Raw genomic sequence first — 18,251 nt, 5'->3', positions numbered from 1 at the left:
GCGCTGTGGGCAGGGAGAGGAGGTGAGCACTTGCGGGAAGAGAGAGACAGAGGAGCGGAGGGGGGCGGCAGTCCACTGTCACTGAAGCCGGCCCACTTAGCCATCGGCCCACTGGGAAACTCCCTGTAGTCCCAATGGCCAGTCCATCCCTGGCGAGCGCCGACCATCTGAAATAACGGCAGCTGGTTGGCTGTGGAAGTGCCTATCAGAGTCAGCGGGCACAGTAGCTGCGTTTGATGGGCACAGTGAGGTTGCAATTGTTTTTTTTTTTGGCTTGTTTGCCCCCCCCCCCCCCCAAAAAAAAATTGAGCACCAGCCACCACTCAAAAACATAATTTTTTACAAATCTGCCATTAGTATGGTTTTTGACAAACCCCTTATATCACTGTAAACTCACCTTTTTCTAAGCTTTTACATCTTTCCCAGTCTATAGCTTTCATTGGTCTCAGGTAATATATATTTTGCAGTATATTTAGCTGAAGGCAATACATAATATACAAAATATGTGTTTCTTCCTAGAAGCAGGCTCCCGCAAGAATGTGTAGTTACTACAAGTATAAGTGAATCAATGCCTCAATGAAGAGCTACAACAGCAGGAAATGAACAATAACTGATTTATAGTCCTTAGTGGTTATAACCCCAAAAATACAAAATGTAATATATTGCAGCTTACTGATCTTTAAAGTGGAGTTCCACCCATAAATATAACATTACATCAGTAGTTTTAAAAAAATGTCATTAGTCCTTTACGAAATATTTTTTTTTTTTTAGATGCCTTCAAAGTGTTGTTGCTAGGCAGAATAATTAATCTTCCCACTTCCTGCACCTAGGTGCTTAATGCACCGCACAGACTCGTGGGAATGTAGTGGGTGTAACTTTCCAGGAGTCTGTGCACTCCCCAGTCTCAAAGAATCATGTGACTTGGACAGCACAGGTGCTGAAACCTGATCTGACACTGCTTGTGCAGCACTGAGCATGTGCGAGATCTGCAAGGCTGAAATCCAGGAAGTCATACAGTCTGGCTTCATGATTCCCACACTTAAGATGGCCCCAGTCAATTTCTATTTTATAAAGTGTCTAAATGCTGTAACAACCTAACAAAACGGACCTTAGTTTACAGACTAACTTTACTAGAATACATTAAGCTTGTGTATTACAGGGGTATTTATATTTAAAAAGTGAAATTGTGGCCGGAACTCCGCTTTAAATATAGGGATTGTATTCGTTTTTGTTTTTTTAAAGCAGAGGTCAGGAACCTTTTTACACTTACTGGCCGGATTCAATGTATGTTAATGCATGGAGGGCCGCATTCACCTGCTAATAAATGAAGATAATAATCTGGACCCCTTTACATTACACAGTCCCCACACTTCTGGACCAATATTCCTCCTCCCCCCCCAAAATTACCTAAGGGCTCATTCAATCCGGCACAGTGCCAGTCTGCAGCAGCTCTCTCTCCTCACTTCTTGCTCTCACAGGCTTTTCTGTCAATCACAGCCAATGATGAAGGGGTGGGGGCGGAGCTGAGCCCTGCTGTGTGTGTCTATAGATGCAGGCAGCTATGCTTGGGAATGATCCTACACATTGTGCTCCCATAGAAAGTGTCTTCCTATGGTGTGCACTCACTGCAGAGGAGGAGCCACGAGAACTGGAGGAGGACCCAAGAAAAGGAGAACCGGGGCCGCTCTGTGCAATTCCATTGAGCAGAGTAGGTAAGTATAATCCTGTTTGTTATTTAATTTTTTTTAAAGCATTTTAAATCTATGACAAAATCAAATAGTCAGAGGGATGATTTCTCTTCTTTGCCATCCAAACATTTGAATGAAATTCTATACTCTAAAAGACATGCTGGTAGGTTAATCAGATCCTGTCTAAATAAGCCCTAGTATATGTATGAATGTGTGTTAGGGACCTTAGGTTGTAAGCTCCTTGAGGGTGGGACTGATGTGAATGTACAATGTATATGTAAAGCGCTGCGTAAATTGATGGTGCTATATAGGTACCAATAATAATAATATAGGTGTAAGACTTAGGCTTCATGCCCACGGACATTTAAAAAAATGGACTGTAAAGCTAGTACAGACGCCAGAAAACGCCAGAAAACGCCGGTGTTTTTAACAAAAAAAAATCTGCGTTTTGCATTGAATTCAATGCATGTTTCGCCACGCTAGCTTTCAGCCGTGTTTTTCTTTCTCTATTCAAAATCAATGGTTCCTTATGGGAGCCCATTGATTTGAATAGAGGTCACACCAGAAGTCGGATCAAGATGATCTGACTTGTGGGGCAACTCGTGTGCGGAGAATCTTGAAGGGGAACCCTGCGAAAATGTTAAATAAATTTGCGTGAGGTTCCCCCCAGGATGATACCAGACCCTTTGGTCTGGTATGGATCTTAAGGGGAATCCGGCAGAAGGCAGAAAGCACTGGAGAGCGGGGGGAGACGCCAGAGAGAGAGGAGAAGTCGTAAGAAGACCCCCGAAGTCGGAAGAAGACCCCCGATATCGGAAGAAGTACAGTGCCCCCCTGCCCCAAAGCACCAACCCCCCCATGTTGAGGGCATGTGGCCTGGTATGGTCTAGGAGGGGGGGGGCGCTCGCTCGCCCCCTTTCCTGACCTGCCGGGCTGCATGCTCGGATAAGGGTCTGGTATGGATCCTGGGGGAACCCCCACGCCATTTTTTTTTTGGTGGGGGATTCCCCTTAAGATCCATACCAGACCGAAGGGTCTGGTATCATCCTGGGGGAAACCTCAGGCAATTATTTTTTTTACATTTTCGCGGGGTTCCCCTTCAAGATTCTCTGCACACGAGTGGTCCCCGCAAGTCAGATCATCTTGATCCGACTTCTGGTGTGACCTCTATTCAAATCAATGGGCTCCCATAGGGAACCATTGATTTTGAATAGAGAAAGAAACGCTGGACGAGGCTTAACACAGCGTTAAGCCTCGTTAAATCGCGTTTGAGGCCTCGTACACACGACCGAGAATCTCGTTGTAAAAGAAACATTGTTTTCCTCGACGAGTTTCTTGTCAGGCTTGTCGAGAATCTTGTCAAGCTTTCCTTGCGTACACACTGTCAAGACCAAATCTCGTCGTTCTCAAACGCAGTGACGTACAACACGTACGACGGCACTATAAAGGGGAAGTTTAATTCCACTGGTGGCACCCTTGGGGCTGCTTTTGCTAATCTCATGTTACTGCGTTTTAAGTAAAAGTTTGGTGAGAGACGATTCGCGTTTTTTAGTCTGTTACAGCGTGACAAATGTGCTATCTCCATTACGAACGCTACTTTTACTGTCTCATACTTTATTCTGAGCATGCGCGGGTTTCTAAGCATACACACAAACGTGTTTCTCGTCGTAAACCAGCCCGACGAGAAACACGACGAGGAAATTGAGACTCCCGACGAGAAAAAAGAGAACATGTTCTCTTTTTTTCTCGTCGAGATCCACGACACTTTTCTCAACGAAAAACATACACACGTCACGTTTTTCTGGCAGCATTTTTCTTGATGGATTTTGCCGAGGAAAACGGTCGTGTGTACGAGGCCTCACACCCTTTGCCGGAATCTGACGTCTTTACAGCTCTAATGCTGGAGCTTCAGAATGCACTGGTCCTGTTTTTTTTTTGCAGCTTAAAAACGGCTCAGCCATTTATAGCTCAAAAACGTCATGGTGGGCGTGAGGCCTGGACATGGAGAGCCGTAAAAGTGGCTGTAAAAACGTCTGTGGGCATGAGGCTTTAGAGCCCATTCACACCTAGGCGTTTTGTCGCCTGTAGTGTGACGCCCGCTGCCGCCCCGACACGCCAGAGGGATGATGTAACAATGCCCTCTATGGAGATGGTTCACATCTCCACGCCGAACGCCTGCCGCCTGAAAAAAAGTCCCGGACCTTTTTTTCAGGTGTCTTTCGGCGTTCGGCATAGGAGATGTGAACCATCTCCATAGAGGGGGTGAAGGCTGCATTCACAATCGCGGCGCTTTGTCGCCGCGAATCGCGGTACAAAACGCTGCTATTTGTCGCCGCAATTAGCGGGACAAAACGCCGCGATTTAGTACGCCGAGGTGTGAATGCAGCCTTACTAGCCTGATCACCAGATGAAAATAAAGGGGGGAATAAAAAAGGCAGCCACCATGTATATAAATATTTTTTGTCTTTGGGTTTAGTACCGCTTTATCAAAATCTGCAGAAATATGACTGGTGGTTGTGGGAACACACAGATATTTCCTCCAGCTTGTATAAATCAGTCTAATAGCAATGATATACTACTGACAGGACCACACCTGTATAATGCTTTACAAGGAAGACACTTTCCTCATCGTAATCATTTTATTGGGAGCAGTCAAGTCTTTTATGGATGACCTTTCCTCCTTGTTAACTTGCGGCAGTAAAAAGCTTGGCTATGGAACAATTACAATGTGGTTAGAAACATTGACGTTGGTAAAGTCCTAGCATAGACCCATAAGTCTATAAGAGAACAGACCTCCAAAGGGCAGCTGCGTCTCGCCCCGTGTTTTCAGCTTCCAAGGTTGCTGGCTTAATTAAAGAAGATATTCTGCATGCCTGGAGAACCAACAATTCCCCGCGGTCCCCCTCTGCTCTGCTCATGACCTTTCAGCATTTCCACTCAGAGCTCAGTTAAGTATAGTAAAGCACATTATTTATAACAGCTGCCAATGCCTTATGGCCTTTTTCAGATACCGGAATATTTTCATGTTTTCGCCAATCATACATGCTGCCTCCCCTCGAATTCCTTGCCACATCCACAACGATGCATTTATTGAGTACAGGATAAGCCCAAACTCATCTTGTTGCATACAAAACAAGTTGCACCTGTCCAAAGGATAACATTTGTAACATGTCCGGTAACTCGGCACACAATTACCCATTCAGAGATTTGGTCATGTATGTTCTTTTTGGCCTCTTAATATATTACTATATCTGTCTGTATAACTATTTTACTGTCTGTCTCTCATCTATATACCGTATTTATCGGTGTATACCGCGCACTTTTTTCCCCTGAAAATCAGGGCAAAATCGTGGGTGCGAGATATACGCCGATACCCGCTTCCCGCGATGTGTTTGAACCACTGCGCCGGCATATACCGAGCGCAGTACACTCGGGTATAGTCGGGCAGGCTCGGCTCCTCTCGCGGTCACGTCCTGTGCGTCCTGTACGTCCTTTACGCGAGAGGAGCCGAGCCTGCCCGACTATACCCGAGTTTAATGCGCTTGGTATATGCCGGCGCAGTGGTTCAAACACATCGTGGGAAGCAGGGATCAAGCGGGGAGGACACCACGATGGCCGCAGAAGGACTCCGGACCGGACGAGGCCGCCGATGGACGCGATGGACGACGGGCAGGACGCGATGGACGACGGGCAAGGCACTGACGAGGGGCATCCAAACTGTAAGTATTTTTTTTTCCAGGAATTTTCCTTCAAGTTCGGGTGTGTGCGCTATACGCCGGGGCGCGTTATAGCCAGATAAATACGGTACCTATACTGAGATACTGAAAGGTAGTGTGCAGTGTTAATTTTGTCGACTAAAACCGTCTAAAACATTTTAGTCGACTAACTTAATACCGTTTTAGTCGATTAAAATACAACTAAAACAATTGAGATGACTAAAATACGACTAAAACTGAAATGAAATGGGACTAAAACTAAAATGCCATTTTAGTCAAAAGACTAAAACTAAATTGAAATTTGACGTCAAAATTAACACTGGTCTGTAGTGCATGTTCATACCTCAGTACCATAAATAGTAACATATTCGATTTTTCACTCCAGCAGTATATAATGATTTTGGAAATAATAGAGAAATGCTTAAAGCGAAGGTCCACAAAAAAGTAAACCTCTCCCCCTCCCCGTGCCTGACCCCCCCCCCCCACTCCCCCGCTAACACCGGGATATCTATCCATTGGTCTCTTACTCTCTCACTTCTTATTGCTAACATCTTTGGTTGTAAACGGAAAAAGGGGAGGATAGGTTCCGTGGGTCCGCAGTCTACCTGTAGGGTGTGCTGGGGGCTTAACCGTCCCTTTCCGCTCTCAGGAGAACCCTTCCTAAGTGATTGTTTCATTTACGAGATGTGATTTACTGCTATGTTTGTTCTGTGGTCCATGTGGGCCGTTTCCTCTGTTATAAATAAAAAAAATTGAAAAAAAGTAAACCTCTGCTTTTTGGAACCCTCCCCCCCTCCGGTGTCACATTTAGCACCTTTCAGGGGGAGGGGGGTGCAGATGCCTGTATAATACAGGGATTTGCACCCACTTCCGGGAATAGACTCCTGCGGGAGTCACGCCCCTTTGCGTCACCCCCTGCTGTCTTCTGGGAAACACACTGGTCCACGGAGACAGCGGGGACCAGTTAGGATGCAATGCGTGACTCATGCATGCGCAGTAGGGAATCGGGCAGTGAAGCTGCCAAGCTTCACTTCCTGATTCCCTCACCAAGGATGCAAGCGGGGGCAGCCGAGAGACAAGCTTGGCTTCGGCTGCCGACATTGTGGGCACCCTGGACAGGTAAGTGTCCATTTATTAAAAGTCAGCAGCTGCAGTATTTGTAGCTGCTGGCTTTAAATATATTTTTTTCGTGTGACCTCCGCTTTAAATACTACATTACAATTTAACTACACCCATTATATTTTAGTTGGCTAAAATTCGCTTTAGTCGACTAAAATTTCATGGTCCTCGTCTTCAAGGTGCCCCCTCCTCTCTCTAAAGCACTGGGTGAAAAAAAAATGTAAGGTGGAAGTTTGCTAACTTTTCTGCTGGATTCTGTGCATGGTGCCTAAAGCCCCATACACACCATCAGATTATCTGCAGATTTTTGTCTTCAGATTTACCAAAACCATGTAGTACAAGGGCCTGCCTGATTGCATACAAATTGAAACTCTTAAAGCGGGGGTTCCGCGGGAAAAACTCTGAAGCCCTCCTGTATTTACTTCCGGGATGCGGTAAATGCTGATGTCCCAGCATTCACCGCTCTATCCCACGCATGCGCAGTGTGAGGTAAGCTGCGCCGTCAACACTGCACAGTTGCCATAACAACGACCGGCAGCGTCCTGAAAAGGACACGCCCCGCTGTGACCAGCACAACAGTTCTTTTTCTCCTCGTCAGCATGACGAGACACTCGTCATCAATCCCATCATTCAATGCGGCGATCGCGACACGCCCAGTCCCGCACAAATGAAACCAGGAAGTACCTGCTTCAGGACACAGCAATAAGGTATCTAATCGTTTTAAAACATTTTGACCTGCGAACTTGTAATCTCCATCCAGAGCACTATTGTTTAAGGAGAACTTATAAATTCGGGTGAACCTCCACTTTAAGGTTTGACCTCATATTATATGGTTTTGGTAAATCTGAAGACAAAAATCTGCAGAAAATCTGATGGTGTGTATGGGGCTTAAAGGGGTAGTAAAGGTAAAAGTTTTTTTTACCTTAATGCATCCTATGCATTGAGGTAAAAAAACATCTGACAGCACCGCACCCCCCTCCCCCGAGCCCCCGTTTTACTTACCTCACCCCTCGAAAGTCCCGTGCGCGTTCTCGTCCTCCTGTTCGGTTCCCAGCCTGGCCGTTGATTGGCTAGGCTGGGCGGATTGATAGCAGCACATCCATTGGCTGGCGCTGCTGTCAATCACAGCGGATGATGCGGCGCGCCGGGGGCGGGCCGAGTGATACAGTCGGCGGCTATGGCCCCCGCTATATCACGGGAGCGCGCTCGCAAAAGCTTTCCACCGTGCGAGGGAGCTCGCATGAACGTGGAAAGCTTTTGCGAGGAGGAGCAGAGACAGCCGCCGAGGGACCCCAGAAGACACGGAATGGGGACACCCTGTGCAAAACGAGCTGCACAGTGGAGGTAAGTATAACATGTTTGTTATTTTTAAACCAAAAAAAATTTGACTTTAGTGTCCCTTTAAGGGTGATGTCACCCTTCTTCTGGTGAGTTCTCAGAGAATGTTGAGAGCCCACATCTTGCAAAAAGATGATCCTGCACTGCAGCAACTTGCGTGAGATTTGTCATACTCAGCATTCCCCAGGATCTACCACCTTGAATAAGCAACCCTTGCCTGAAGTGCAAGATTCACTTTGAAATAGCTTTGGATTGGCAAGAACTGTGAGTTAATGAGTTAAAATAATTGAATTTAAATTACTCATCAGTCTCAGTGGATTGAACCTATAGCCGTTGACTTTACTAACAGCCATAACAGTTGCCAATATCCGTGAAAAAAAAAGAATCAAAAATCCATGAAAAATACAATTAAACCTGTTTTCCTTAGGGTTGGTTGACGTTACAACTGCCATTCTATTAGCAATGAAGAGTTCAGTAAGCAATAAAACGTCGCTCTTTGCTACAGATTTTAAGCAAGAGAAAAGCAAGGATTGTATTTATGTAACTTTGGCATGACTTCTGAATACTCAGTAGTAATAAAACCAATTTTTTTTTCTGTCGCATTATTAACTTTCACAAACTTGAGTGTGAAATCAGTTGTTATTCCCATTGGGGCAATGTGTCTTCCATTGATTGCGCAAAATAACCACTTAAGACCCGGACCAAAATGCAGCTAAAGGACCTTGCCCCTTTTTGCGATTCGGCACTGTGTCGCTTTAACTGACAATTGCACGGTTATGCAACGTGGCTCCCAAACAAAATTGGCGTCCTTTTTTTCCCACAAATAGAGCTTTCTTTTGGTGGTATTTGATCACCTCTGCGGTTTTTATTTTTTGCGCTATAAACAAAAATAGAGCAACAATTTTGAAAAAAATTCAATATTTTTTACTATTTGCTATAATAATTATCCCCCAAAAATATATATAAACATTTTTTTTTTTACTCAGTTTAGGCCGATACGTATTCTTTTACCTATTTTTGGTAAAAAAAATTGCAATAAGCGTTTATCGGTTGGTTTGCGCAAAATTTATAGCGTTTAAAAAATAGGGGATAGTTTTATTGCATTTTTATTTAAAAAAAATGTTTTACTACTAATGGCGGCGATCAGCGATTTTTTTCGTGACTGCGACATTATGGCGGACACTTCGGAAAATGTTGACACATTTTTGGGACCATTGTCACTTTCACAGCAAAAAATGCATTTAAAATGCATTGTTTATTGTGAAAATGACAGTTGCAGTTTGGGACTTAACCACAGGGGGCGCTGATGGGGTTATGTGTTCCCTGAAGTGTGTTTACAACTGTAGGGGGGTGTGGCTGTAGGTGTGACGTCATCGATTGTGTCCCCCTATAAAAGGGATGACACGATCGATGCAGCCGCCACAGTGAAGAACGGGGAAGCCGTGTTTACACACGGCTCTCCCCGTTCTTCAGCTCCGGGGACCGATCGCGGGACTCCAGCGGCAATCGGGTCCGCGGGTCCCGCGGTCCCAGTCACGGAGCTTCGGACCGGGTCGCGTACAGGACGTACCTGTACGTACATGTGCCCAGCCGTGCCATTCTGCCGACATATATGTGCAGGAGGCGGTCCTTAAGTGGTTAAAAGCGTCATGATCCTGCCATGTGAATATTTATTGTCTTAGCAGTTATGTCTTTGTACCTGTTCTTATGCCCCGTACACACGATCGGATTTTCTGTGGGAAAAACCTTGGATGGTTTTTCCGATGAAATTACGCTCAAGCTTGGCTTGCATACACACGGTCACACAAAAGTTCTCTGAACTTTCGTCCGTCAAGAACGCGGTGACGTACAACACTACGACAAGCCGCGAAAATAAAGTTCAATGCTTCCAAGAATGTGTCGAATTGTTTCCGAGCATGCGTCAGAATTTTGCGCGTCGGAATTGCTACAGATGATCGGATTTTCAATCTTCAAGCTCTCAATCTTTTATTGGCGGAAATACTGACAGCAAAAGTCCGATGGAGCCTACATACGGTTGGAATTTCTGCTCAAAAGCTCACATCGGACTTTTGCTGTCGGAATTTCCGATCGTGTGTACGGGGCATAAGTCAATGTATAATCAGTCCACCTCACTAGCTAAAACCAGCTAGGGCAAAAGGAACAGTATACTGTATATAAGTTCTCTGTACATTCAATTCCAATACAAAATGCACATTGAAAGATGTTGAAAGAGCAGCTTGTGCTACGACTTCTTTATCATTTCAAAGTAAAAAACTACATTGGAGAAGAACAGTCTCCTGCTTTTTTTTTCTATTTCTAATTATATGCGCAAATTGAAAAAAAATATGCACCTACCATGCAAACAAGACACACAAATACATAATGACTGTCCCAACAATGGCAATTGAAGTGTCTTCGGTCTGAATTCCATCCCTGCTCATACTTGGAACGCACACTGTGAAATTCTGCCCTCGAAACTGAACTGTAAGATATGCAATTAAAACAGCAAAATGAGAAAACAATATATATATATAGTAGGAGGAATAGTACCCCGTCAGTGAGAAGAATTGTTGTAGCCCAATTGTCTATAATAGTGAGAGGAATTACGCCCATTGTTGGTGTCAGCGGGAGGAATAGTGCCTACAGGTATGTGTTTAACAGGGGGCAAAAGGAGCAGCTGCCCTGGGCTAGGGTTGCCAACCTCCCGCAGTATTTTTTACTGGCAAAACATGGCAAATTCACTGGTGGAGCACATTTTTTAATGGCAACCTTTGAAATCACAGAACTCCTATTGAAAACTAACACAGTGAATATTTGAACAGTATAAACATGATATGGAAACACTGACAATACCTATAACAACATAATTTGCTTGATTTACACTTAAAGGAGTTCTCTGACCTAAAACTTTTAACCCCCGCTGTGCCCGGGCTGTAAAACTATACAAAATAAACTTTCACTTACCTGCCTACGATCCCCCGTTGTTCCGATATCGCCGTCCCGTTCTCCGGTCCCGGTCTCTTCCGCTTCCTGCGTGTCGGTGACTCATAGTGCGCTCAGCCTATCAGCGGCCGCAGCAATGTCCCGTCGCGGCCGCTGATAGGCTGAGCGCACTATGAGTCACCGACACACAGGAAGCGGAAGAGACCGGGACCGGAGAACTGGACGGCGAAATATCGGAACAACCGGGGATCGTAGGCAAGTAAGTGAAAGTTTATTTTGTATAGTTTTACAGCCCGGGCACAGCGGGGGTTAAAAGTTTTAGGTCAGAGAACTCCTTTAAAAAGTCAACACAGCATGACATTATTAGCCACTGATATTTACTGGCAGTTGTAAAAAAAATCACTGGTTTTTACAAACTGTCAGTAAATTTACTGGCAGTTGGCAACCCTGCCCTGGGCCTAGTCATTGTTGTGGGGCCCAAAGCAGCTGCCCCTTAAAGCAGAGTTCCACCCAAAAGTGGAACTTCTGCTTATTCATCTCCTTCCCCCCTCCGGTGCCACATTTGGCACCTTTCAGCGGGGAGGGGGGAACGGGGACCTGATTTTGAAAGGTCCCCTGCCCTACTTCTGGAGACAGCGAAGTGGCAAAGCTAGGCCCCCCTTCTTCTTCCTCAGCCGCCGGACCATCTAGAAAGTGCAGCGCGCTTCGTGCATGCACAGTAGGGAATCGGCTGTTAAGTCGAAAGAAAATGTTTTCCCTGGATCCAATCAATATTAAAGATGGCCCTGACTGCCTGGTATCAATAGGAATAATAATGCTTAGGATCAGCAGTAGGAACAGTGCCCCAGGGCCTGATAAAGGCAAACAAAGGGCTGCATCTGGCCTGCGGGCTGCAATTTGGAGACCACTGTGCTAAGGGAGTGAGTTGTCTTTGAGGCAAACAATGGTGGCTGGTTGTAGTTAAGAAAATCTCTAGCTAGTTTAGATTAGAAATAAATATTTCTTCTTTTAAGCAAGCCACAAAGAACCTCTCCATTGCAGCTGCAAGAGTGCCAATCTGCAAAACATTTAATTACCGTATATACTCAAGTATAAGTCGACCCGAATATAAGCCGAGGCACCTAATTTTACCAAAAAAACTGGGAAAACGTATTGACTCGAGTATAAGCCTAGGGTGTCCATCTGCATGCCTCACTGTGCCTCACTTTGCCTCACTGTGTCCATGTGCATGCCTCACTGTGTCCATGCCTTACTGTGCCCATGCCTCACTGTGTCCATGTGCATGCCTCACTGTGCCCATGCCTCACTGTGTCCATGCCTCACGGTGCTCATGCCTCACGGTGCTCATGCCTCACTGTGCCCATGCCTCACTGTGCCCATGCCTCACTGTGCCCATGCCTTACTGTGTCCATGCCTCACTGTGTCCATGCCTCACGGTGCTCATGCCTCACTGTGTGCATGCCTCACTGTGCATATCCCTCACTGAGTCCATGCCTCACTGTGCCCATGACTAGACTGACATTTAACATGGGAGTCTATGGAAGGGGTGCCCGGGTTTGAAAAACTGGTGCTCCCCAGCTGTAGGTCCCCCAGACAATAACCTTTGCACACTTATAGAGGGGAAATGGGGCTACATGTGTGCCAAGTTTTGGGTCCAGGGGACCTACGATTGGTCGGTACCCAAAATTACTGGAGAAATTACCGTTTAACATGGGAGTCTAAGGAAGGGGTGCCCGGCTTTGAAAAATCGGTGCTCCCCGGCCATAGGTCCCCCGGACAACAAATTTTGTGCACTTGTAGAAGAAGAGTGGGGCTACATGTGTGCCAAGCGGGGTCCTACGGACCTACGCCCAGCCAGTACCGGGTCCCCAAAGTCCGAGAGATCAGGCGCAAAAAGTTGACTCGAGTATAAGACAAGGGGGGCATTTTCAGCACAAAAAAATGTGCTGAAAAACTCGGCTTATACTCAATTATATACGGTATCTATGGTGGTGATGACAAAGGCTAACAGATATGGGCTTCGGTCATGTGCAGAATAGTTGCCTTCGGAATTACAAAAGCAATTATACTAGCAATCATATCAGAACCACACACAATGTGGCTTTTATATGACCATATCTTCTGTAAGGAGATATTATGTATTGTTTATTTATATCAAACTATACTACCTACCTATTTTGAAGCAACCTGAAGACATTTTTGCCTTTTGCAAACAGCTAGTGTTAAGAAACTAATCTGAGAAAGGCAAAGTAAAAGTAATACCGGCAGAAAGGAAAGCATTGCTAGTACACAGTAGGTAAGACAGAAGAGGGTTGATTTACCAAAGACAAATAGACTTTGCAAAAGAAATGGCACTTTACAATGTAAATTTCCCTAGAGCTTAGTGAATGAGGTAAATGTTGATGTCCATCATCCAATCGTATGAAAGCAAAAAAAAATATTTATTTTCCTTGCATGTGATTGGGTTTTCTTTGTAAAGTGAAATTTCATTTCATTCACCAAGCTCTGGGGAAAATTCCCTTGCAAAGTGCATTTCCCTTTGCATAGTGAAGAGATTTTTTTTCCTTTAGTAGATCAACCTCAAACTGGTGATAACATACGTGAGACATAGGGCTAGATTCAGAAAGAATTTACGTTGGCGTATCTATTGATACGCCGCGTAAATTCAAAGCTGCGCCGGCGTATCTTCTTTCTGTATTCAGAAAGTAAGATACGCGGAAATTAGGCTAAGATCTGACTGGCGTAAGTCTCTTACCCCGTCGTATCTTAGTTGCATATTTACGCTGGCCGCTAGGTGGCGCTTCCGTCGATTTACGCAAGGAATATGCTAATTAGGTAGATACGCCGATTCAGAAACGTACGTCCGCCCGGCGCTTTTTTTTACGTCATTTACGTTAGGCTTTTTCCGGCGTAAAGTTACCCCTGCTATGTGAGGCGTGTCCTATGTTAAGTATGGACGTCGTTCCCACGTCGAATTTTGAAAATTTTACGTCGTTTGCGTAAGTTGTTCGCGAATAGGGCTGTACGTCTAAAGCATTGATGATTTGCGGCGTAATTTCGAGCATGCGCACTGGGATTCTTTCACGAACGGCGCATGCGCCGTTCGTAAAAAACGTCAAATACGTGGGGTCACACTAAATTTGAATAAAAAAAGCCCACATCATCCACATTCGAATTAGGCGGGCTTACGCCAGACCACATACGATACGCCGCCGTAACTTCTTTATGAATACGGAACCTGCGCCCTAAGTTACGGCGGCGTAACGTATCTGAGATACGTTACGCCCCCATAAAATTACGCCGGGCTATCTGAATCTAGCCCATAGTAGATGGGATGTGACATTTGGGATGTTTTACAGAAAAAAGATAAATTGAAGAAAAAAGGATTTTTAAAACAATGACCAATCACAGAAACAACAGAACACGATACCTTGTAAGATATGGTAATGGCAAGCTACTAAATGTCACAAAACAGACATTTCGACAAACAGAAAGAGATAAAAGGGGCCATTTTAGACTCAAAGCAGCAAAGTAGTAAAGATAAAAAGACAAACTTGTTTTGTTTATTGTGAGCTTGTCATGTAAGAGAATGGCCGTGTTCCATTATAATGTGATGACAATGAGTGTTTGATCTATTTGGGAGACTTTGATATAAAACCTCCATGGTGAACACAATCCCCATTATTGATGGAGTCTAATAGACTCAGCACTGCGCTGTGATCTCACAGCGGCACATAGAGCCGCACTTGACAGCTCCAGAATGGAAAGGTTCAACTCAGGACACAGCTAGTATATCAATATTTGAAACCACAATGACAGTGATTGAAATGCTTTGTTCTTCAGAACATCATCACTTTTTCACTGACCTCTTTCCGGAGGTCGGCTAGAAAGAGCTGAAAATGTAAGGTATGTGACATAGCAACTGATGATGGAGGCTTGCAGCAATCCAGAACGAGGTTGCTCTAGAAAACAAAAAATAGGGTTAAGGAAATATTCATTTACATAGTTAAATAGTAAGGTTGGAAAATAAACACAAGTCCATTTAGTTCAACCAACAGAGAAATAATTAAATAAATAACTACTAACCGATCCTAGACTGCTGCTCCTCTCTGCCAATCCCTTCACTGGCTCTTACTACGCCATCGTATAAAATTGTAAATACTAACCACAACATAGAAGGCCATCCACAACATCGCCCCCATCTACATCACCAACTTTATATGCAGATATCGTCCAAATTGTCCCCTCCGCTCCTCCCAGGACCTCCTGCTCTCTAGCTCCCTTGTTACCTCCTCTCATGTTCACCTCCAGGACTTCTCCAGAGACTCTCCCATCCTCTTGAACTCCCTGCCCCAGTATGCTGGTCAGATCCTACCCTGTCTGCCTTAAGGCGATCCTTGAAAACGTATTCAGGGAACCCCACCTCCACCTAAGAACTCTACCCAAGTCACCTCCATCAGATCATCCCCTGCAGCTATTACCTTTTGTACCACCTCCCCCTCCCTTTACAATCGCAGGGGCCCTCCTATTCCTTCTGTGTTGAACTGTATTGTAATCACACTGTCCCCCTTTATATTGTAAAGTGCTGCGTAAACTGTTGGCATTATATAAGTCCTGTATAAAAAAAAATTATATAATAAAATGTACAGAATCCTATAACCACAGATAATCCAGAGGAAGGCAAGAAAATCCCTATACACCATGGGGGTTATTTACAAAAGGCAAATCCACTTTGCACTAACACCAATGATGGGCCACTGTTTACTCAAACTGGTGCCAAAGCATTTTTTTTCCCACAAATAGAGCTTTCTTTTGGTGGTATTTGATCACCTCTGCGGTTTAAATTTTTTGCGCTATAAACAAAAAAGGGTGTACATTTTGAAAAAAAGCAATATTTTTTACTTTTAGCTATAATAATTTTTTCCACAGTTTAGGCCGATATGTATTCTTCTACATATTTTTGGTAAAAAAAAATCGCAATATTCGTATATTGATTGGTGTGCGGAAAAGTTATAGCGTCTACCAAATAGGGGATGGTTTTATGGCATTTTTATTATAATTTTTTTTATTAGTAATTGCGGTGATCAGCGGTTTTTATCATGACTGCGACATTATGGTGGACACATCGGACACATTTGATGCTACTTTGCGACCATTTATACAGCGATCAGTGCTATAACAATGCACTGATTACTGTGTAAATGTCACTGGCAGTGAAGGGGTTAACCACTAGGGGCGAGGAAGGGGTTAAATGTGTCCTAGGGAGTGATTCTAACTGTGTGGAGGCTGGGCTACCTGTGACACGACACTGATCACTGCTCCCGATGACAGGGAGCAGTAGATCAGTGTCCTGTCACAAGGCAGAACAAGGAGATGCCTTGTTTACACAGGTATCCCTCCGTTCTGAAGCTCCAAACCACGATCCTGGGAAACCGGTGGACATCGAGTCCATGGGTCCCGTGGGCACGGTCACGGAGCTTGCTGCAGAAGCGCGCACCCGCACGGCGCGAAATTCAAAGCAACGTATATATATATGTTACTTTGCGCAGCCGTGCCTTTCTGCCGACGTATAAGTGCATGAGCCGGTCGGCAAGCGGTTAAAGAAGACTGTAGAGTTAATATATGTTATCTGGATACATTTGCTTCATCAAGCATCTCATGTAACATCAGAATTTAGATTGGTTCCTACTGGGGTAATGTGCGTCAGTGATCTTTGCAGCACGCTATTAAATACAACCACAGCAAGCCTATAATACTCTATTTTATTCCGTTGGGCCATGTCAAAGCCCCGCCAAAATATCCTGGCGGCTTCTTAACTATGGGGGGATACAAACATCAAAGTGGGATGATACACAAAGTCCCGTTTGGTACAAATGTCAAGATACAAGAATACCATTCACATGCTAAGTAGACAAAGTCATGACCTCACATGGCCTCACTATATGATCGGTGCCAATTGAATTACTAGAGGGGGGTAGGAGAGAACTGACGGCTCTGATGTGATTTCAGCACGTTTATTTACTTGATGGTCAAAGGGCAATCACACTTTAGACAAGGCCAAACAACGCTTAGCATTGCTGCCAGACTGGAACACATGCAGGGTGTCAGCTGGCTATTATTTTTTCACAACTAAAGCTTTAATGTTCCTGCGAGAGTACACACATGTATCACAACAGAAATTCAAAACGTTCATATAATTCAAGACCTAAATATAATAAGTTATGTTTAGCGGAGTTATTCTTTAAGCTTAAAGGGGTTGTAAAGGAAATATTTTTTTCCCTAAATAGCTTACTTTACCTTAGTGCAGTCCTCCTTCACTTACCGTATTTATCGGGGTATTGCGCACTCCGGCGTATAGCGCGCACCCCTAAAGTGGACCCGCAATTCCTGTAAAAAAAAGATTTTAGTACTTAGGCCCCGTACACACGGCCGAGGAACTCGACATGCCAAACACATCGAGTTCCTCGGCGTGTTCAGTCCTGGAGCCGCCGAGGAGCTCGGCGGGCCGAGTTCTCCCATAGAACAACGAGGAAATAGAGAACATGTTCTCTATTTCCTCGCCGAGGTCCTTCGGCCGTCGGCTTCCTCGGCCGAAAGTGTACACACGGCCGGGTTTCTCGGCAGAATTCAGCTCTGAACCGAGTTTCTGGCTGAATTCTGCCGAGAAACTCGGTCGTGTGTACGGGGCCTTACAGTTTTGGTGTCTTGCGCGGCATGCATCGGCGGCCTCGTCGGGTCCGGCGTCCGTCTGCGGCTTCGGTGGTGTCCTCATCGGGTCCAGGACGTGACTGCGAGAGAACCCGAGCCTGCCCGAATATACACGAGTGTACTGCGCTCGGTATATGCCGGCGCAGTAGTTCAAACTCGGCGCGGGAAGTGGGTATCGGCGTATATCGTGCACCCACGATTTTGCCCTGAATTTCAGGGCAAAAAAGTGCGCAGTATACGCCGATAAATACGGTACCTCATCCTTCCATTTTGCTTTTAAATGTCCTTATTTCTTCTGAGAAATCCTCACTTCCTGTTCTTCTGTCTGTAACTCCACACAGTAATGCAAGGCTTTCTCCCTGGTGTGGAGAAAGCCTCTTGAGGGGGAGGGGGCGAGCAGGAGGGTCAGGACACTCTCTACTTTGCAGATATAGAAAGCTGTGTGTTAATGTGCGCCGGACACTCCTGCTTGCCCCCTCCCCCACTCCAGGGAGAAAGCCTTGCATTACTGTGTGGAGTTACAGACAGAAGAACAGGAAGTGAGGATTTCTCAGAAGAAATAAGGACATTTAAAAGCAAAATCAAAGGATGAGGTAAGTGAAGGAGGACTGCACTAAGGTAAAGGAAGCTATTTGGGGGGAAAAAAATTCCTTTACAACCCCTTTAATGACATACAGGCATACCCCGCTTTAAGTACACTCACTTTACATACACTCACGAGTAAGGACATACCCGCGAG

The 18,251-nt window shown here is 45.1% G+C and overlaps 1 protein-coding gene across 1 annotated transcript in view; it reads right to left on the bottom strand.

Moving 5' to 3' along the window:
* Positions 1 to 18,251, bottom strand: part of SERINC4 (serine incorporator 4) — a 98,586-nt gene that overhangs the window by 35,770 nt on the left and 44,565 nt on the right. The window contains exons 8-9 of the mRNA XM_040342491.1: positions 14,671 to 14,766; positions 10,217 to 10,343 (exon numbers count right to left, since the gene is read on the bottom strand). Of these exons, the coding sequence (XP_040198425.1) occupies positions 10,217 to 10,343; positions 14,671 to 14,766 (223 nt within the window). The remainder of the gene's footprint in view (positions 1 to 10,216; positions 10,344 to 14,670; positions 14,767 to 18,251) is intronic.

This window comes from Rana temporaria, chromosome 3 (genome assembly GCF_905171775.1).
Source record: "Rana temporaria chromosome 3, aRanTem1.1, whole genome shotgun sequence".
In the NCBI taxonomy this organism is placed as follows: domain Eukaryota; kingdom Metazoa; phylum Chordata; class Amphibia; order Anura; family Ranidae; genus Rana; species Rana temporaria.
This window is presented reverse-complemented; position numbering and strand designations above follow the sequence as displayed.